This window comes from Betta splendens, chromosome 4 (genome assembly GCF_900634795.4).
Source record: "Betta splendens chromosome 4, fBetSpl5.4, whole genome shotgun sequence".
NCBI lineage: Eukaryota > Metazoa > Chordata > Actinopteri > Anabantiformes > Osphronemidae > Betta > Betta splendens.
Window position 1 is genome coordinate 19,928,442 of NC_040884.2, and position 21,995 is coordinate 19,950,436.

A 21,995-nucleotide genomic window follows, 5' to 3' on the forward strand; every position below is an offset into this window, starting at 1 on the left:
GTCGCTGCAGCCCACACAGGGAGGAGACCGTCGGCCTGAGCTGCAGCTGCTGCAGCGCGAGGGTGAGGACGGCACCACGGACACGTACAGCGCTCTCACTCTCGCTCCGGGGTTGAGGCGCAGCAGACTGGCGGACGGGGGGGGGGGGCGTTACCGTGGCAACCCACTTATGTCAATTCCACCCCGCCACATTGAGAGATCCCGCCATGACGAGGCCCCCGCCGATGCTCCCGGGGGTCGGTGGGTTCGTACGGCCGTGCGACATTGGTCTCGTACTCACTGTGGCATGAGAGATGGTGAGCATGCCCCCCTTCACGGAACACTGCCTCCTCTGCCACACCTTCCTCAGCCTAGGAGAGGAGTAAGGGAGCTGTCATGGCTTCTCTCTCTAAAGTGTAATTCCACATAATTGGTGCAGCAGCGTTCTGCTTCATTATGGCCGCGTTGGCAGCTTACCCGTCGCTCTTCTTCAGCAGGTAGCCTCTCTTCTCGCTGCCGAACTCCTTGTTTCCCTGCAGCTGGTGCATGCTGTAGCCGCCCTGCTTGCTCTGCGAGTCCTGTGGGAAACACACGCAGACGTTTGCGACGCACCACGCGCAGAGACGCTGTTCTGAGACGTGCAGCGCGAACACACAGCGACTTATCCGAGGGCCACTGGTCACAACCAGATCGAGAGCCGTTAAAAATCTACAAGGCATGCTCTGCAACACCTCTACACGTCCAAGCCACTCTAGAGTCAAGCAGCACACACAGTTGTCAGCATGCTCAACATGCATCAGCACTTACTCTTCTAGACTTGATTCCGGATGAGCAGAAAGCAGAGAGGGGGAGATAGAGGGGAGAGGTGTGAAAGATCCAGCTCAGGTGCAGGCGGGCGTGAGAAAGTGTGTGTTGGCTGCCTGTGCGCCGACCACAACCAGAGGTTCTAAGCAGTGCTCACCATGTGTTTGAGCTGTAAGGCGCTACGTGTGGACTGCTTCATGCAGGGGCTAACAGTGATCTACGTGTGTGTGGGGTAGCGTTAAGTCGGGCAGTGAGTGGGTCTCCACTGAGCAGCCAGTGAGGCACAACACTGGTCACCAGCAAAGCCTACCACACACTGGCTACCAGCATGGTACAGCACTGGGCACTCGCTCTGTGCTGCAGGAGACAAGCTACTACTGTGCTAGTGGCCCGAGTGAGAGGAACACAGAGGGGGAGGGGGTTCAGTGTGATCAGGGTGGCTAAGTGAGGTCAGCAGGAGCGTGTGAGGCTTGTCCCCTGCCAGGGGTTCAAATGAGTGTGACCTGCCTACCTCCTTCTGGTCCAGCTGGAGGGAGGACTTGATCAGATCTCGCAGGGCCGTCAGCTGCTTCTTCTCCTCATCCTGAGTTTGTTTGATCTGCCGGAGAGAAGACGCAACAGTGAAGGAAGCGGGAGGGGAGACGCGAGGCAGACGCGAGGGTGAAGGTGCGAGTATTTACATTGTAGAGATCAGCTGCCAGTTTCTCGATGTACTGCTTCAGCTTATCCGCTGTCTTCAAGCCATCTTGGAAAAAACTGCAGATCAGAGGCACACAGGCAGGTCACAGTAGGCGGAACACCGCGCACTCATCGCGAGGCGCCGCTCGCTCACACACCTCTCCTGTGTGAAGGTCACGCAGAGGAGGGTGATTCTACAGACTGGTGCAGTTTATGTTTAATGTATAGACCAGCTTAGCACATCCTGAAATCCATTACAGGTCTGTCAGCAGTACACACCTCGACGCAGCACCACAGCTGCAAATCACCGCTAATGACCTCCACCCACTTCCACTATGAGGAGCCCACATCCTCCCTCCTCTCATTACTCTGTATGAGTTGTTCTCTCTTTTAGGGTCCTGCCCCCACTCAGTGTCAAATATAGCTCTTATGGTAACAAACTTAACAGTAAAAATAAAAATAAACCCAACAGTTTGTGATAATAGACAGCGTCAGTTGTCTGACAAGCCTGAAACAGGTTAGGAGGTTATGACCAACATTTCCCACTCTCTTAATTTGTGTCATGAAAATGACGAAATCAAAACAAATAGTTTCCTTCTTTCTAGCATCAGTCACGCCCGTCATTCCGCTCCCCATCCAGCGTCTCAGACCGTAATCCGTCACCGCTGCAGCTGAGCAGTTTAACAGGGAAGTGCTGTATATTGTTTTGTTATGACAGGACCTAGCAACGCCGAAAGAAAATTTGTCATTCTGTCACTGCTGAGGCTCTGGCTCCGAGAGCGTCCACTTATTTAGCCACCTAAGCCCACAGCTGTCAGAACACATCCGTACGATAACCGGCGTATATTTATGAGAGCACTATATTAAAATAAGAGCGTGCAGCCTCGGTGGCTGTGAATAATACAGAAGACTTGACATCAGCCATTAAGAAGAAGGACAAACTATTGTGAGTCACTCCTCAGCAGGTGTGAGGCACATGACTATGGAGCTTCACACGCTCAGGTTGGGGGGATTAAGGTGGTACTTACTTGCACTGTGCGTGGTAATACTTAATCAGGTTCTGGAGGAGGTCCACTCCCTTCTTGGTCTTGATCTCATTTACTTTGATCAGGTACTGCGGAGGAAAAAGAGGAGCAGGGTTCAGCCAGGAGTTGAAGTGAAATTCAGAGTGTGTTTAAAGGATTTTTGGTTTAATGAGCTATAATGTGGCAGCGTGGTTACACAGAGAGAAACGACCCCTGCTTTACCGTATGAACCGTATGCATTATGATAATCACGTCTGACTGCACATTCGCCTCATGAAGGCTTTGATGTAGGAGCCAACGCCGCCTCGACACTGAGGGAGGAGGCCCCGACTGATAAACAGAGCTGAACATGTTGTGTCGTACAAGAGAGGCTCGTTCCTCTGCCTTGATCTAAACAGAGTTTTAAACGTGGAATGGGAACTCTCTCAAATTAGCATCATAAGGAAAGAGCAGCTGAGTCTGGATGTCTGGAGCTTCAGAACAAACATCTTCAGACGCAGCTCCCACCACAAAGAATAATCTGAGCTAATCCCACAGCCTGCCAGTCCACACAGATTTACAGTCACACCAACACCACTTTCAACTCCACAGTAAAAGTTAATCTACTACACAAAGGCTTTCTGGAGCCTCTAATATAATAACAACATACAGTTTCAATTTGCTCCTTAGACTTAGCATGGATCCATGTGTGTGTGTGTGTGTGTGTGTGTGTGTGTGTGTGTGTGTGCGTGTGTATGTGTGTGTGCGTGTGTGTGTGTAGGCTGGATGGAGATTATCCACGGTTTGTCGGAGCCTTGGGGACCCAGGTTCAGTGAGGTGAGCGCTGTGTTTGCCTGTTTGCGCGTTTGCGCGCTTGTGTGTGAATGAGCGGCGATGCTCGCAGCCTGAGTGTAACACAGCCGGCTGAGGCCCGGCTTCCTGTAATCTGGTGATTGGGTAACGCGGACAGGGAGAGCGCGCGTGAGCGCGTGCAACAGCAAGGAATGAGGTTAAGTGGGATAAACAGATTGTACCACTGACTGCAGCGACGGTCCTACACACACAGACAGGAGCAGCATTGATACATGTCTGGTGTTTAGTCTCCTTGTTGGTTATAAGTACAATTATCAAACACTTTACTGTGTTTGATAAAGAATAATCAAGAATAATGATGATGATTGCAAGAATAATGGATCACAAAGGTCACTGAGTTTTGTCCTGAGTGGGGGTCATTATTGTGTAAGATGAAAATTACAAACTATTAAATAGTTGTTATTATTATATTATATTAATTATTATGGCAGCCTTAAAGGACCAACTCGCCATGGTACAGACTCTTGTTGCTAGGATACAGTATTTGAGCCCTGGATGCGCGCGATGGCCAAACCACCCGGCACCGCCATTGTTCTGGGCAACCAGAAATGTGCAGCCATACCATGGACTACTCATTGTTTTAGGCAGAACCCTATTGATACTGACTGCTGTGATCTAACAACCCCCCCGTCTGCAGCGGTTTGACAGCTCTGATGATTAATATCAATGACGCTGCATACATCAGCAGTTCGCAAGTACTGTGAACTGTACTTGGCCTGAAGCACATCGTACTGTACGCTACCCTGCAGGGACAGAAACAAGTCTATTATCTTCTCATAACAGAATATTATTAATGCCCGTTTGGGGAAATTCTTGGACACATGCAGTCATCTAACTATCATTTACAGTAAGGCTGGTGCACAAAGGCCTTTTGTTTTAGGCTCCTAGCCTGAGCGGGCCCTGCTGGGAGGACTCCCACCGTGCTGCGAGGACACAATAAATCAGTATAACACAGTAAATCAGGCCATGAACATGCACAGCGCCGAACATGATTACAAAATTCTAATGAAGACAGGACTTGAAGCTACAAACAGAAGAGGAAGCCTGTGCTAACGTGGAGTGGGAGCTCTAAACTCGTAGCTGGCATCCTGTGTCAACTGGAGGCGGGTGACAAAACCGAAGGAGGCAGAGTAGTTTGCCTGAAAACATCACGTTAAGACAGGTTCAAACTTCTCAGCGTACAAATATATAGTTAATTACGACTAAATATATTTAAAAGTACAACGTGTTGAATGTCCCACTGAGTGTTATGGTCTCAGCACTCGATGCCACTGCTTTAATAAAAGTTCAAGTAAATGTACAGTAAACAGACATTAAAGTCAAAATGTAGAAAGTTTCATTCTTTCAGGAGCAGATAAATTTACTAACAAATCTACGGTGAATAAATCAAAACCTCCAATAAAGCCACTATTTCATTGGTCTATTATGTAATTTGAAAAAAAAATCCTGAAGTGAACAAGACGTGGGCGTCACCACCCACCACTATAGAGGCTTCTGGCAAAGCAAAGTGAGCTCCAACAGTTTGTTCTGATTCTCCTGGGAACATAAAGAGCTCGCGTTTGTTTTACACTTAATTCAAGCTGTCAGATTTCTTTGAGGATTAATACTGAGGAGAATTCAAACCGGGTCACAGCGGGCTCTAAGCAAACACGTTTAGAGGAACACAAAAGCGTTTTCAGAGCGTTCATTAGCGGCTGGCTGCTCAAATGCATATCTGACATATATATGATATACTGAGCACGAGTCGCTGTGTTTTAGAAACTGAGTCACTTGGTTTACAGTCGCTGCATCAGCCAGTATTGGTGCCGCACAGTCGATCAATGGAGCAGTCAACACAAGCAGAACAGAGATGAAGCGGTTGGTCTAGTTCTAATTTCTATTAAAATCATTTTGTTTGCAAACCAATCACAAAGCACTGTGGTGATGATGATCATCATCATCATCATCTTTACTGGTATACTTGTGGTATGACAAGGAACCTACCTCGCACATCTGGAGCTGGAAAAGACGCCGCTCCTTCTCCATCTCCTCAGCGATCTCAGCCCCCGTGATCTCAGTGCGGATCATCCCGTGCTGCTTGGCGTGTTCTCGCTTCTCCTTCTCTATCTTTGTACTGACACAGAGGGAGACGACGACTCGCTCTTACATGCACTTTGCTTATTCGCCTTTGTATTCGATGTGTCCTATGTGATCCCCTGTGTGAGGCGTAACACTTACAACTTGGCTTCATAGTCCTTCCATGCTTTGTCAAAGGGCTTCTTTATGTCCTGCAAAGACACAGGAGGACACGCATCAGCACATTACACAGGTCACCCCAGGGACACAGCGATGGTTCACAAGAGGCATCCTGCAAACGCCTCACTCTGCTGACTATTTACGTCCTGGATGACCAGCCAGCGTTCCCCCAACCCCCATGTCCCCTTAACCCCAAAGATTCATGATGCAGTTACTCTTCTGAAGCACAACAAAGAGTTTATTCTCTGCAGGATTTACAATGTGGTCTTTTAAACAGGAGTCCTGGCTTTTGTGACTCTGCAGAGGTGTTTTTTTTGGGGGGGCGGGGGGGTTTGTTTTTGCTGCTGCTCAGCTGGGACGGTTCACGGTGCACGGAAGATTCAAGATTCAAGATTATTAGAATCTTACCCCTTTCACGCCTTTCAAATCACCCTTCAGTAACGAGTCCAGGGTGAAAATCACATTGTGGCTGAGGCTCTGAAGCTGAAAGAAAAACAGGGCACTGTATCATAACACAGGATAAAAGGACAAAAATATAAGACAAAGAAAAAATGAACCAGTGTCAATGTAACCAAAGCTAAATACTCATTCACACAGCTCAGACCTTCACTGCTGAGCGTGTACCTGCAGTGGCAACGTCCAGAGCTGCCCTCCGTCTACCTACGGTGCAGTGCATCAACACATTACCACCGCTGACAGCAGAAATCAGCAAACATAACAGCAACAGCTCTGCCAAACACTGCACAAGTGCAAGATGACTCTGCTGGAGCCTTAGCGAGGCCTGGGCCCTGCCAACGGCTCCGGTTGCTACAGCTACGCTCAGCAGCTCCCACCATTAGGATCAGCTAGGTCATTTACAACAGGACTAAGCATTTAAGTCCCTGTTGTTCTTAGCCAAGTCCACACAGACGCACAGCCGAGGTCAAGGAAGTAAACAACGCTTAATGATCGCTAATGTGCTTCTGAAGTGCTCGTGCAGCATATGGCCAACATCAGAATCAATCTCCCCCTGGCCGGCTGCCGCTGTGCTCTAACAGCCCGTCCTGGAAGCGCTGAGTGTCTCTGTTACGATTCTGGAAAAAAACCTGACAAGCCGACAACAAGCCGGTGGTTAAATTTGTTAATAAAGGCCAATAACACATGTCGGACATCTAGGACAAGCACCGTTCATCAATACTTATTTCTAGTGCACACACATACCAGCAGCCCTCGGGCCAAAGCTATTGAAGACTAACAACTCAATAAAAAACTCAAAATAGGAAAGTGTCAGGAGAGAGGAATGAAGAGAGGAACGGCGGGATTGCACAACACGCAGGTAGCGGAGACAGGTGGGTAATCTGCACACACACACACACACACACACACACACACACACACACACACACACACACACACACACACACACACACACACACACACACACACACAGAGTTGGTGCTGGCGCTGCCAAGTGTATTTATGGATTCTAATCTTGCTTTCAGCCAGGCAGGAAGAGAGGGAGAGTGCCGGGACCGGCTCTCCTTCCAACAGCAATCACTCACTGTGGCTTCACACCGAACACATTACTCTACAGAAGCATCAGGGGAAATCGACGGCAGGCACATAAGAGCCTCGGCCAGTGAGAAAAATGGGTCCAAGGTCCACAGGCAGATATACGGACCACTGTGATGGCGGTCGTGACTTTACTGGTGGCTTCTTTATTTTTCTTTTCTGAGAGCAGAGACTGATGAACACTCGTCTTCTTCCTACGCCTGTAACCGCATCCAAATCCATATCCTTGTCCACTTAAGACAGCTTCCTGTGGCTAGCTTTCTTCTTCCCATGGCAGGACTCTGAATGGTCACAATCTCAAACCCATTCATCCAATCACAGCGTTGAGTGCTGGCACACGGGACTCACCAGGTTCTTCAGCAGGGCAGACAGCTCCTTGGTGAGGGAGGAGAACTTGACGAAGGCCGTTCCCAGGTCGGGGTTGTCCCGGCTGATGAAGTTACTTCCAAATTTGTCCAGAGCCTGAGCGTAGTTCTCCTCATTCTGGACGTGATCTGAGTCATAAACAGAGAGGAAAGAAACATTCAGCCACCATGCTCTTACTGAGGTCTGGTTCTGGTCGGTGTGCTGCTCCAGCACTTAGGATCTGGGTCTAGGTTCTATCTTTGTTCAACACACCATTTAATGTTTCTAACATTTAACCTGCTGCCAAAACCTGAGAAACGAGTCTGAGTCTGAGTTTATTCTTCCAGCAGTAACTTGGAGCTCTCCTCATTTGTGGAAACTTCTCACTTGTGTGTTTTGGTTTTTCCATAGTTAGCAGCGAAGGTAAGTGTTTTTCCTGACACCTTTGAGCCTCTCACCCTAAAGGGTTCCACTGAGGAAAAGGTAAACTGTGCTGTCTGCAGAGAACAAAGGCCTTTATTGTGGGACAAACATCTGAAACTGTCAATTTACTGGGAGGAGGCCGCTCTCAAAGGAATTCGCTGGAAAAGGACTGCAGATTCATGCCACAGCAACAAGCAAAACAAACTCAGGTGTTAGTTTCTGGGGCAGCCTGGAAACGAGCACAAACACCATCTGTCCCACACAAGTCAGCAATCCAGGCAAAGACACTGTTTTTATTAAAGATATGGAAGAATTGTCCTATGATGTATTCAGCCATCAGCTGGAGCACAGCGGGGCCTGGTTCATTCAGAAACCGCAGCCTCACCTTGACCTGAACTGTAGATGGCCTTCACTGATTTCTTCACTTTCTGCAGGGAGGTTCGATCCTGGTCCAGCGCCTGTGGAAAGAGGAGTAGAGGAGGAAGTGGTTTCATTTATCAAGGATTCACTGGAAAGAGTTGCATCAAACGACAAGGAGCTAACTTGGAGTCTTGTTTTTATGGAGGAGCAAACCTGAAGAATTTAGGCCACAGGAAAAACAGTATCTGTTCACTAATTCAAAGCATGCACACTCCATAAAATGAAGGCAGGCAGACTGCTCACAATACAATGCTTGACCTAAATGTGGCATAAATCATTATTTCAACACAAGCGACTGCAGGACTGAAGCCTTTGTCTTCTCCAACAAGCATAAGAAATAGGCAGTAAATTCGTTTTTATCACAGTTGGACTATTTATTCTCATAATCGTCCTTAATGAAGAGTAAACACTGCTGTTGACCTGCTGTTACTGTGAGTTATCTGTAGCGCTTTCAGAGATTAAGTTCAGCAACCAAAGCGCCAGGAGGTTAAAATAATGAGCAGTCTACGCAGAAAAACACTACAGATGATAACATCAGATGGAGCAGATAGTGATTTGACAAAGGTCTGTCTTGAGATACGAGACATGAGATCAATAAAAACAATGAGAACAATAAAAATATATATATCTCCACAGCATCACCCAAGTACGAAAGAAAAGTAAATTGCAAAAAATATTGAGAGCTTCTATTATTTGTCATTTTGTCAAGTCAGAGTGCGACTGAAAAGATTGTGGAGCCAATTAAAATATGTCCAGGCATCATAATAACCCCAAAGAAACATCCCCACTGATATATTAAAAGATGAGGCTCAACAACCTGGACACATTTGCTAGAGCACTGCACGGCAGCAATGTAAAAATCCCCTGTTCTGCTAAACACCATCTGTCTTTGACATGAGCCTTTTACAGCAGGGGGTGAACAAACACACCTGCATTCACCATTAAGGTGAAATGATTTCAAACTGGAGCTGGTTCTGGTGGTTTTCACGCTAATTCACCCCGACAGCACCGGCGTTTTACATTCAACACATAATAACCAGAGGGAGAGGAGCCGTGACTCGGCTCCTATTACGAGATAAGCTGCAGAAATAGCACTTCAGCATCAAGGTCGGCTGGTTAAGAGCAAAAGCAAACGCGCAACGGTTCACGTCACAACGTAATCAGGTCCGTCTTGGCCCGTTTTCCACCTGAGAGGCAGCAGCAGTTTCCTGGCAGACGTCATCATTTGCTGCTTCTATGTTCTTTTTAGTAGTGGTTTAATGCTAAAGTCAGTAAAAGCAGCAAGATAAGATCGCCACAACTGTTAAGACTGTGTTTCCTCTCAGCGCCGCTCAGCTGGGCTCCGTGTGCGGCCCCCAGCCACCACCGCGGGCTGAGGCCCGGCCCCAGCACACAGATTGACCTTTGCGTCGCACGCGTCGAGAGCAGCTGGCACCGCCACCCGAGGGTCGCCCATAATCCCCTGTCTGTGCGCTTAATTAAATATTCAGCCGTACCGTCAACAGATTTGCATCTTAGCTGCTCTTTTATTTTGGCATTTCCGTACAGTATTCCCTCAAATGAAGCTTGTTTCGCTACGCTTTCCCATGTTTATTTCAGATTAGACCGGCCACATTGATAAACGGATGATAATTATCTTCTTATTGGCTGAACTTAAATGGGAGTGACATAACCCACTGTATAGTGATGGTTGATTAAAGCTGTTTTCTCAGCTTTTCAAGGGGGAAAAACATCAATACATTCGTGCTGCCTTGGCTCCGTCTCTGCAAACCTTGGCAGGAGGCAAGCCCGCATCCAGCTCCAATAAACACACAACTATTGAATATTGTCAAAGAATTGTTTTTTTCCACCGGCGGCCAATAGCGAGCTCCCACTCAGCTCTGGGGGATTAGCGAGTGTGACAATGCCAAAACATCTGCGTTCACTCGTCTCTCGGAGCAACAGTAAGTAATGTGTATGAGTGATTTATCTGGTGCAGCTGAAGAGACGGAGCAGACGATTAGATGCATTTCGGGGCCTGCGTCGTGGCTCCGAGTCATATCTGTGCTGAAGGAGCATTTGTGCTGTGAAAATCAACATGTCGGCGTCAGAATGCTTTAAAGTGGACGTCCGTCAGAGATGGAGCCGGAGAGGTCAAGGGCCGAGCTGATGGAGGGGACGGGGGTGGCTGCCTCACTAAAACCACCATAAAATGTCTGTTCCCAAAACATACAATAACAAAGTGTGAAATAACCACGAGAACCAGGTCACATGTTGTGTTAGTCATGATCAAATCACAATAAACTGGAATGCAGCCAAGCTGGCTTAGTGGCCACAACAGTATCTGTGCCCCTGACAGACTGCAGGCTAAAGTCTGTTTGACAACTCCAAACATCAAAACCACAAATTCAGCAATTTAAGGGTGAATGAATGGAGAAATGCAGTCGGGAGTCAAGCAATATCTTTTTCTCTCAGACCCGTCGCCAGTTTCCGACAACAGGAAACGGGAGAAATATCATTTGAAGTTGAAGAAATTCTAGCAGCGCATATTTTAGACCTGGAGCCTCCAGTTTTTCCAGATTGAGGATTCGCTGTTACTCTGAGCTACTTTCTTTAAAAACAACATCAAAAACTTAAATGTATAAAGTCGAATTCCCAAAAGCGTGATCCATGTGACCAGTGGGTTGGGAGTGCTGACTTTGTGGTCACCTCAACCCTTGAAGGGAGCGGGGGGAGTGACTGAGCATGACTGACTGGCGGCTTTCTCAGCTTCACGCTTCCTGCCCGAGGTCTTATCCTCCCTCAGCAGCCCTGTCGCTTCCCCTGCAGCCGTCCTTTGACAGGAAGCAGGAAGCGTCCAGGCCTGACAGTGTCCTGTCTGGGGTCTGCAGCACTCGGGCTAATGACACCGACGGCTCTGCGCTGACGGCTGAGGGATAACTGGATGTCTGCGATGCGGCCCTCTTGATTTGCTGATCTGCTCTTGGGATTCCTGCCCTGTCTGCCACATGAAATGGTCTGTTTTTCTCCCATCCTTCCGAGCTCCTCTCCTGCTGCAGGTGGTGGACGACTGTGCTGTTACCAAGGAGACCGGATCTGGCGGTCTCACGCAGCAGCTCCACATTTTTCACCGTGGAGATTGCGGGAAGCGGCTCTGACTAAGCGGCCAGCTCCCTGTTCGTCACCAGCTCCATGCGCTGTGGCACATTTCACTCCTCGCCCCACAGAAAGCAGACACTGAGGCTGTCAGAGCTGCTAATATGCTAATTATTTCCTAGAAGAAGAAAACAGGAAAGGGCACAATTATATCAGACTTCCCCAGCATCCAGAAATGAGACCCACAAAACATCTGCAGTGGCAGCGCGAAGCGGAAGAGACAGACCAGGTCATCATTTTTGCTTTATTTCTGCTTCGTTGTGCATAAATGCTTTCTCATTTCCCTTCAAGCTCACAGCTACACAAAACCAGCTATAAAACACGCCGCCAGACTCAAGAACAGGTGTGTGTATTTGCATTTAACACACACGAAGAAGTCGTACAATTTAAAATGTGTCAGTCAGGTCATCTTTCCGTCTGTTGAGTCTATGTGGCATGACTCAAGCAGGAAGGGTGGGGAGCCGTTTTCATTGGCAGGAAGCAAATGCACATCCCTTTCTCTGGGCCCGCAGCCGGAGAGAGGCCTTCGCTTCTCCAAGAGAAACGGGGAAAACCAGTGGATGTAGCGTTTCCAGAAGCAGCTGAGGTCAGATATCCGACTTCTCTCTCACACACGGTGCCGAAATGGAGTGATCTGCAGCCAGCGGTTTTGGTTTTGGTTAGAGGTGTATCAGCGCGGCCACATGGCTGATGCACTGAATCCTGACAGCAACTGGCCCGATTGAGCAAAGCACGTTTTACTGAATGGGCTACAGCATTTGGCAGAGTCTCTAGCGTTAACGTTGAAGTCCAAAGAGTTTGTTTTTGCAACATATAAAACCCCTCACTTACTCAGATTATAGTAAATCGTCACACAGGAAGATGTCAAAATTGTAAAACCAGTGTCGCAATCTTCATTTGAGCTGCTGAGACTAAAGGGTAAAATCAGGGGGACAGTGAGACAGTCGGCTCATCGGCAGCCATTTTCTCTCCTGGTGACTATTTGTGCATATTTGTTGAACTTGTTGAAGTTTTTTTACAACAATATGTTTGTGTTGCTGCTTGCAGTGCTCTGCATCTATTCTTGCCAACCTGTAAACCCCCCATGACCACTGGTTTTGCATGTCTTGCACCTCCACAGGTTGACAGGATACTATTCTAAGCTATTCTAAGGTACTTACTGGTATTAGCTAACGATTCAATGAGTGATTGAATAAACTACTATCTGAAAAAAGCTCCTGATGAGCAGCAGCTTGTTCAAACAGTGTTCAAACAGCTGTTTATGTCTCACTTTGGTTTGTCATCATCACTTTAATCACGAAATTAAGAACACTTTGTGACAGATGATCCGAGCTGCTGCCTGATGTTGTCATTTAACCTGAAATCAGCACCAAATGATCAGCAAAGACAAAAAGCCCATCCATAAATACTTGCTAGTGTGATCTTTGCTAACAACGCCGATAATTTGTCACATTCACACGTCATAAATATGACTCTGAGGCTGTAGCTCAAGCCCATAAAACTCCATGAAAGTGGAGTGCTGAGGGAGTCGTTGGTGAAGGCTGATGCAGTGATGGATGCATTGAAATGTGCAAAGCAGCCATTTGTGAGCTTCTGCAGGTTATGAAGAGAGCAACCAGCAGATGAAGTCCTTGTTTACACCTGCTAGTGTAAGGCTTCATGCATAGTAAACACATCTACTGATGTTTGAATCTCTATTAAAACATATATCACGATATCAGAGCATTTATTTTATATTAACTCCAACTTGCTGAGCCCTTGCTCCCGTTCAATACATCCAAACACCATTTTAGCGTGAACAAAGCATAACAATAAAAATCACATAATTTGGAGTATTAACCCATTTCTTCGTAGACTTCCACTGGGAACTGCAAACTGCAGTGACATTTCATCACACCCTGCCCTCAACATGTGACACAGAGATAGAGACGAAACGATGTCTCCTTCACTATCAATTGTGCAAATCTGGGGCTGCTCATGTTAAAGCCACTTAAAGAAGTCAATAGAAGTCAGAGATTAGTCCATTATGTAGCACTGCCATTAGGGCCCTGTCTGCCTGTCTGAGAGAGAGACGTGCTGAACTCGGCCGCATGATAACAAGCGAAGCCGAGACCCGAGCTGCGCGGACGGCAGCTCTCTGCAGATCTCTGCAGCTCTCCAGAGGCTCGAAACACAGGAACTGACGCATGCGTGCAGCCGGCGAAAAGTCAAGCCATGCATGCAGCAGCGCCGCGTTCACACATCGCTTGGCGGCTCGCTCAGCTCACCACGAGCCCTGTTTTCACGATTACACCCACACTGCAGCATCCGACTGCGCTCGCCTCCAATCCAGCCAGCAGCATAGCTTTATCTGCATTATGTTTACCAGTCAGGAGGCCATTACTCACGTCAAGCGACTGTTGGATTATACTGAAAAGCTGCCATTAACCGCCAGGAGAATAGTGGAGGGAACACTTGAGATCCAGCATCATTGTTAAGTGAGAAACCAAAGCAGAGAAGATCAGGTTGTTTGTTTCCAGGCTAATTTCAACTTCTAACCTCTCCAGAAACATGCACGTTCTCCCTTTCTCCTGTCGTTTCAGCGTCTTTCACCCACAAACCTCAAAAATGTCAAGTGACTCCACCTGAACGAGCCAGCGATCAAGATAAGAAACCATAGTGAGAATCATTTGTAACATTCATCCAATTGCATGAGTCACAAAAACCTAGAGCCTGCGGCAACGGAGAAACTGAGTGGATTCCACATCAGTAGATGTTTGGGAGTTTTTAAATATATACTGCATCTCAATCTTGAGTAAAACTGTTTTAGAAAGCGATGGTTGTAGAGTCGGCAAAGATCAGGGTGGTGCTGAAGCACACGTCAGCCCAGGGGCTAATGCAAACCATTACAGGCAGAGGGTCAGAAGAAGCCTTGAATAATAACTGGTTACAAAGAATAAAACAAGCTCTAAATCATCCAAATAACACAAGCAAAATCTGTTTGGGTAATTAACACAGATACTACACTGGCAGAGCTGATAAAAGGTCACGACTCTCTGATAGCCTGACACAACCCACCACAAGCCATTATCGCTGAACTTTTATTTATCATTGATCAGCTGATAGACCTGCCAGCTCAGCTTCCTACCAGCCACCCGCCCTGTAAATCTCTAGGGAACGATAAACATGCCTGATCAGAGGAAGCCTTATTTTTCTGGCCTCTGAGTAATGTTCCTGCTCGCTGCTTGGTCATGAGTCCTCAGCCAGAGTCACAGATGGGGACCCTGCGGAGCACTTTACGGCATTCCTTGAAGTTTTCCTGCAGATAAGGCTCAGATTTCACACTTTATGGGACTCCGCTGTGTGAGAGACCAGCTATTCCACAACCACAGGTGTACCCACTCCCACAGGCCGTTAAAGATGTTCAGACATTTGAGCCACTGGACACAAAGAGGAACAGAACTGAGTCTCTGCCGCCGTGTCCAACAAAAACTTTAGCCACTTGCGAAAACATGTTAATAGCCACATCCACTTGGATTTTCCCACTTTCAGAGCAGCGACTCGGTAGCGGTGATGACTGCGGTGTTGGGAGGCAAGTGGAAAAGATGTAAACAACTCGTCTTGAAGGGCCGTCAGCGCTTTTCCTGTTGGCGTGAAGGATCTCAGCAGGGATTCAGCTGTTCTGAGAAAGGTAGCATTCAGGTTGAAGACTGAAAAGCTGCATCAGTTGACGGCACACACAAAGACACGGAGTCATGGTCGGGGGCCAGACCTCAGCCTTCCACTGTTTACCCCCCAGGACACGAGCAGACAGCCGGCCGTCACAGGACAACACTGACTCCTGGGACAAACAATGTTACCACTGTGCTCACATAATCATGCCAGAAGAAAACGGTTTTAGCTGCTCTGTCATGCTGCATTTAACACTTTCAGTCAACGTACTCCCATTTACATTAGTGTTGCAGAAATGTGGAAAAACAGTGTGACCACTAGTACCATCATGAGTAAGAATCTGAAAATCAAATTTGGAAACTCTGGGTTTCCAGGAAATGTAATGTAAACGTGTCTTGCTTCACCAATACCTGTTATATATATATATATATATATATATATATATATATATATCAGATATTATGACGGCTTTAACGCCACAGCTCTCTCAGACGGAGGCAGCGCAGAGATGTGAACACTGATACACTCGTCCTCGCCTGAATGTGGGGAAGGGGGGATCAGGGTGCCGGAGCGGAGCCCGGTCCAAGGCTAATCCGCTGCCGGCTAATAGCCCCTTGATGATATACGCGGCGCAGCTGTGGCAGGAAGGTAGGCCAACAGCTGTGGCCCACAGACCGATTATCAGATTTCAGTCACAGACGGCAAACGCGCCGACAAACAAGCGACGCGGCACAGTCCCACCTCCTGCTGTGAGAGACGGAACAATTTAGAAAATGGCCCGGAGGTTTGTTATTATTTACAGGGGAGATTTAAAGGAACATCCCCCCCAAACTGATCCAATGTGATCCGCCTTAACCGACCACTATTACTGAAAAGTCACATTTCCTGCCAACCAAGTTCAGTTGCCAGTTTATGAGGAGCATCTAAAGCTAACGCAGTAATTCCTCCTTCCTGCAGATGATAATGGCCAACTCTGAGGATTTATAGCAGAAATGTCACACTAATGCAGGAGGCAGGAGTCCAACAAAGCCGAGCATCTCTGGTCTCACTGACGACACACAGAACGCTAACAACTGCGTATTTAACCCTGGAAGCTGCACCTCTCACAGATGACCACGTGGAGCCTTTTACAGTGCTGTTTAACTGGAACAAGATGTCATGTGAGGGACTGAGCCAAGGGAAGAAAATGCTCCCATTCTCTCACGCCGTATGATCCGCTGGGTTCGGTGACACGGGGGACAAATGGCGAATAAAAAGCCCTAACTTCATTAATAATTGAATCCGACACAGCTGTGCTCCTCGGCTGCAAATGTAGCAGAAGGAAGCTGTAAATAGCCAGTACTCAGTTTGGTTATGTAAACTCAAGTATGATAAAAACCTGTCTCGCCTTTGTTGAATTATTCATAGTATTTTGCCAGCGTGTCACAGAGAATTCTAAAAGAGGTGGGGAATATCTAATCCAGTAAATAATGAGTCTGATAATAACTATATACGGTCGTTGGCTGTATCTACATTATTTCTGTCTTTTGTTTTGGATCATTTCTGGCAGTAAGTAACTTCCTCTAACCTCCACTGATTTGCTTATTCTGTTTCAGAGGCCTCGGGGGCTAATTTTAGATGCAGAGACAAATCTAATGAGCATGTTATTAGACAAACCCCCATAATTAATTATTCATATTATTTTAGTTGATAAAGCTAATTTGCAACCATTCTTGAATCAACATTTCATAACAGAGGTAGGTGCAGCACTGTACATGGTATTTCATGAATTAAATGGGTAATGAGTCAATGACCACTTCTGTTTATTTGGGCCTTTTCGTTCCAGAATGACAGGAAAAACTGAATATAACACAGATGTCAGTGCATACTGGTCCCAGTCTGACCACTGGTCCCAGTGTGACCACTCCTACGGTATGAAGTATTTGAGTCTGCCACTGCCCACTGCGTGAATCACTCACTAGTTTTGAAAACCAAGCTCCCAACAAGACCTGAACAAGACGTGAAGCTTTTTTCCTCTCACGGCGCATTACCTCCTCCCATTGTTAATGTGCATTACCCACACATGATGGAAGAACATGAGATACAGTACAAACAATACAAGCCTTGTTCACCAAGCATCACAAGTGGCCAAATCCCCTCAGGGCGCCTCAACATTGGAGATACTTAATGTGATTAAAGTGACACCAACTAATATAAAACAGCATAAATAAACACAAGCGCTTCTAAAAAGAATGGTGGGAATGTTCCTGGTAAAAATGAGGGGGATTACAAACTAAATGAAGAATGGTGACTTCAGGCAATTATTTTCCTTACAGTATAAATATGCACTGGTGTGGAATAAAACCTCATTCCTCCTCATTCAGATTTTCCTTTTAAAAAACGGGGCGGCATCAAACACGCGAAAGTGTCTCGCGCTGCAAACGCTGGGCCTGAAAAGATGGTTATATAACATAAACTATATAAAAGCCCCCGGCCTATTAGGTCAAGCCCAAGCAGGCTTGAATAGAGCGACTGTGAAAAGTCAACATTTTCCTGGTCCGGCCCATGTGATGTGGTGCGAGAGGCATGCTCAAAGGAATGCCAATGCAGTGAGGGTTTCCCTTGTATCGCTGCTATGGCTCTGTGTGGTTTAGGAAAGCAAACCCAGTGACGCAAAGTACCATCTGTGAGGCAGAGAGGGGGAGACAATGCCTGGCCCCCGGGGGCATAACAAGTGCCTGCTGCTAATATTAACCAACATCAGGGGAAATCTGCGAACACAGAGGCCTCAGGAGTGAGAACCTGTGACCTTTTCATGGAGGAAAATGGCAGGTTTGAAGTTTGAGAAACCTATAATATTTAGTGTATGCAAGACGTTATTGTTTAATCTCAACACTGGAGGTATGTTTACAGTAATCAGTAATGAAAATACTCGTTAGCAGCTTTGCATCTGGATGATCAGCTACATTCCCACCACTTTCACTCACCTCCACGCGACGTTTTCTGGAACACTGCGCTGGGAAAATAAAGAACCACCACAACAATGATGGCTTTGCACCAAAGATGTCACCAAAATAGGAGCCAGACACAGCAGGCAGCTTCCGGTCTGCCACCCACACGCACGAAGCGCACACAATACCCTCATCTCCTGTGTCTCGAACAGCCGAGACGCAGATCCACAGGTTATTTTAACCGCTTTATCTCCCGACAAACATTGTTTCCCAGATTTCTGCACTGATCTGAGTGTGAACAGTAAACATCTCTGAGTGCTCCACAGCGAGCACAGGAGAGAGAGGCTCAGGGGTGGAGGCTGGTGATTCACAAATACTTGTGTCATTATGCGCTGATAAATAAGTGATGTGTTGTATTGAAGTAAAAGGATGTAATGCAGCGAATGGCTTTTTTTCTTTCCCTGCACCTTGTGATGACTCAGTGGAAGCACGCTGAGAATGACAGCTCTCCTGTGGGGTCACCTCTCCCCCTCCGGTTACAGCATTAAATATTCACACTGTACCTTTGCATAATTCACTTTGTCAACATATCAAGGAAAAGACCGGGAGAAAGAACGGGGGTGAGCGCTTTGAGTTTGAGGACGGGAACTCGGGAGCTCAGCAGACATCCAGGACAGCTGAAACGAAGCAAAATGACGCTGAGGGCGATTTCACTGCTGTGCAGCAGCTCTGGTGTATAGGGGTATGATGCAAGTTACCTCCTGCGTGTCTGAGGGAACAAACAGAGCAGCTAATTGCATTTAACAGACACTAATCTAAGAGTTTTCACGGCTTCAGTTCGCCGGCTGTCTGCTGCTGAGGGCTGTATCCCACTATTTCTGCTGCAGGGGCGTCTTGCCTTCGTCCGGGCACCGACGAGCGTGTTGCTTGGTCTCCGCCGCCGTGCATACTGGTCTTCCCTGTCATGTGATCTCGGCAAAAAAATTCCAGAGAGGCTACTAGCGAAGCCAGGCGCACATGGCGGCCCTCTCATACAGATGTTTTTCGTTTGCGCTGCTGCAGTCGCTCGGTCCAGAGGCGCGGAGCCAGAGAGGTGATTCATGATGCAAGCCTTCTCCTCGTTGCAGTCAGCAGACACACACTGTGCTCTGGGCTGGGAGTAAACACCACCTAGGCTCTGTTTTGGTAGATTTTCTATTGTGAACATACGCTAAACTAGGGTTGATGTTAGAAACGATAGATAGCACAGACTGTGGGCTGTGGGAGCTGTTAGTTAGTAAGAGGCCTGTGTTTCCTCCTCAAACAGTCTCTGGTTACTGTCCTGCTAATCTGACTGTTTACATGTGACCTGCAGTTACTAAGCCACAAACAAACTCGATTTAGTCGCTTTAACGCAGAATAAATAAATTCTTGGGTTTTAAATGAGGGCTTTTATGAAATACTGTGAGCTTGAGGTCATTCACATCTGCAGGGAAACGGGAAATGAGGTCACGTTTTGGCATTAATGGGCAACAGTGAAGGTGTGGGCTCCCCCGGTTTGATGCTCTATTTAATCACGGCAGGATGGATGCAAGCGAGGGCGGCGGTGGGGGCAGGGAGGTGGGAAACACACGCATCTTATAGCCCACCTGCCTGACCTGATTACACACCTCCTACGCGATCAGATGTGACACAGCATCGTGGAGTGTGGATGCGAGGGAATTGTGTGAGGAGGAAATCGAACATTTTGAAAAAACGCATTCTGGCCCGTGCGAGAGTGGGGAATCTCTATAATACTCGAAGAGATAAATCCAGATCTGGCTGCCAGTGACTGGAAGAGCTTTTTCTGTGTCATACACACACACACACACACACACACACACACACACACACACACACACACACACACACACACACACACACACTGCTCCAGCCTGGCAGCATGCTCCGAAGCTGCGAGTTATGTAATAGCGAACACAGAGAGAGCTGCAGGCCTGAGTGCACATCCTCCTATTCCCTGCACTCTTTCACCAAAGCCGTCCACCCCCTCCTCCATTACTCCACATATCTGGCAAGAAAGCGTGCAGCAGATGCCCAAACACACAAGATCTAGCAAGTTCACCTCCACGCGCAGCGGCTGTTCATCACCAGTCTCCAGGAGCGGGAAGTGTCCATTTTGGCAAAAACTGCAGCTCAACAGGTGTATTAAATTACTTATCCAGGAAGTAGACGTGATACATCATAATGTATTGGGGCCTCTAATGGCATTCAGAAATGCTGCAGATCACTGATTGAATTTTGGAATAATAACACATATATATACATATTTGCATGCGAAATTCCACCATTAAAATAAAATTCAATTTCTATTCTATTCTACTACAGTGCAGTGCGTTGCTTATTAATGAATCATCAATCCATCCATCCATCCATCCATCCTCTGCATCCTCGGCCTTACCTCCTCCAGCACATTCACTGTGTTCCTGCAGCTCTGCAGTCGGGTGGTGAAACTGGACGTGGTCGGTGAATTGTAATCCTCCGTTGTCTCCGAGAGAAACTCGGACACCGATATTTGATCCGGCATCCTTTTGACGGGGAAAACGCCCACAAGAGGGTTGGCGATGAATGCTCAGAAAGACAAAAGCATGTAAGGGCTAAAAACGGAGAGAAAGCGGAGGGAGCCCGGTGCAGCGCGGGAGCCGATTTTCCTGGTGAAAACTAGCGGGATGATAAGAAGCGTCTTCTTCTCCGGTGACTTCTCCGATGGCTTCGCTGATCCCCAGGGGCCACGGGAGGAGGAATGTGCTCAGATTCTACGGGCTGCGTCCCCTCGTTGGGTCTGTTCCTTGAGAGGGTGTCTAAGAGCGACGCATTTGTAAATAGTATCACTCTGCGTCTAGCTGAACCTCGGAGGAAAAACCCTGGCAGAGAATAGCGGATGCCCTCATTACGCGCTACAGATGTTCAATAAGCCGCTCGTCGTCAAAACAGCCCACCGTTACCAGCCTCTGGCTCAAATCTACCATAGTCCGAGGTCCGCCGGGGTCGCGTCGAGCTGCAGCGGGCTGTGCTCCTCTGCCGTTCAGTCGCCGTTTGTGTTTTTTAACGCCAAAAGCTGCCGCAGACACATTTGCTGCTTCTCTCCGCTGCTCGGCCGCTCTCAAGCTTCTACCAGTTAGAGTCAAGTTAGCTGGGTAGGAAGACGCAACATCCGGTCAAGGTTTTCAACTTAAAACACAAGCTGCAATGTCAAGTTAAGTCAAAGACGATACATCAGTGATGTACAAAGGTATACTTATACAAATACAAATTACTTTCCACCACTGTGTGTAAATACAGATAGATGGGTTACACTGTCTGTGAATGATAATAGCTAAAATGTTCAACGTTCAACTTTGCATTCGATAAATTGACGTTTACTTATTTATTTTGAAAATACAAAGTTTCCGGTAGATTATATATATTAACGCTAAAATGACGCACTTCTCTTCCACCCACTTAGCTTAGGCAGAAGCCTCACAACGCGCATGCGTGTTGTAGAATCTAACTGCAGGGATAGATGTTCGCCTGTGGGACGCACAACAGAAAACAGCAATTTACAGAAAAAAATATCAGCAGTAGTGTTTAATATAGGTAATTAGTGTTTTAGTCTTTGATAATGCTCTGTTTGATTTGGATAGTAGCGCAGTAAGAACAAGTAACTATATTCAGTTGTTTTCATTTGCATTCAAACGCCATAAAATTCAAGAACAGCTGACCAAGTATTCCTTGTGTAACTACTGTAAGAGCGTCTGTAGGTTAATTTGCATATTCTAACATTAGCATGGTCTGATAAGGCATTTGGTTGTAGGGACTTTGCACTTGTTCTGAACGGATGGTGACCATCTGGCTTTACAGTAGGTTATTATCACCACACCAAGGGTCAATTATGCTTAAAAAAAAGATTAATGCTTGAATTAGAATAAAACAGTAGCTTTTAACTTATTAT

The 21,995-nt window shown here is 47.1% G+C and overlaps 1 protein-coding gene across 6 annotated transcripts in view; it reads right to left on the reverse strand.

Annotated features, from left to right (window-relative positions):
• asap1b (ArfGAP with SH3 domain, ankyrin repeat and PH domain 1b) overlaps positions 1–21,196 on the reverse strand; it is a 34,192-nt gene extending 12,996 nt beyond the window's left edge. For 3 of the 6 annotated variants that reach the window (XM_029149457.3, XM_029149454.3, XM_029149456.3), the window contains exons 1-12: positions 20,466–21,195; positions 8,278–8,350; positions 7,473–7,618; positions 5,982–6,056; positions 5,556–5,605; positions 5,322–5,451; positions 2,490–2,575; positions 1,464–1,539; positions 1,295–1,381; positions 787–795; positions 457–557; positions 281–350 (exon numbers count right to left, since the gene is read on the reverse strand). In XM_029149457.3, coding sequence (XP_029005290.1) covers positions 281–350; positions 457–557; positions 787–795; positions 1,295–1,381; positions 1,464–1,539; positions 2,490–2,575; positions 5,322–5,451; positions 5,556–5,605; positions 5,982–6,056; positions 7,473–7,618; positions 8,278–8,350; positions 20,466–20,591 — 1,029 coding nt within the window. In that variant the 5' untranslated portion in view covers positions 20,592–21,195. Of the gene's footprint in view, positions 1–280; positions 351–456; positions 558–786; positions 796–1,294; positions 1,382–1,463; positions 1,540–2,489; positions 2,576–5,321; positions 5,452–5,555; positions 5,606–5,981; positions 6,057–7,472; positions 7,619–8,277; positions 8,351–20,465 lie in introns of all 6 variants that reach the window. The other 3 variants (XM_029149458.3, XM_029149455.3, XM_029149459.3) reach the window with 2 other exon arrangements.
• Between the last annotated feature and the right edge of the window lie 799 nt (positions 21,197–21,995).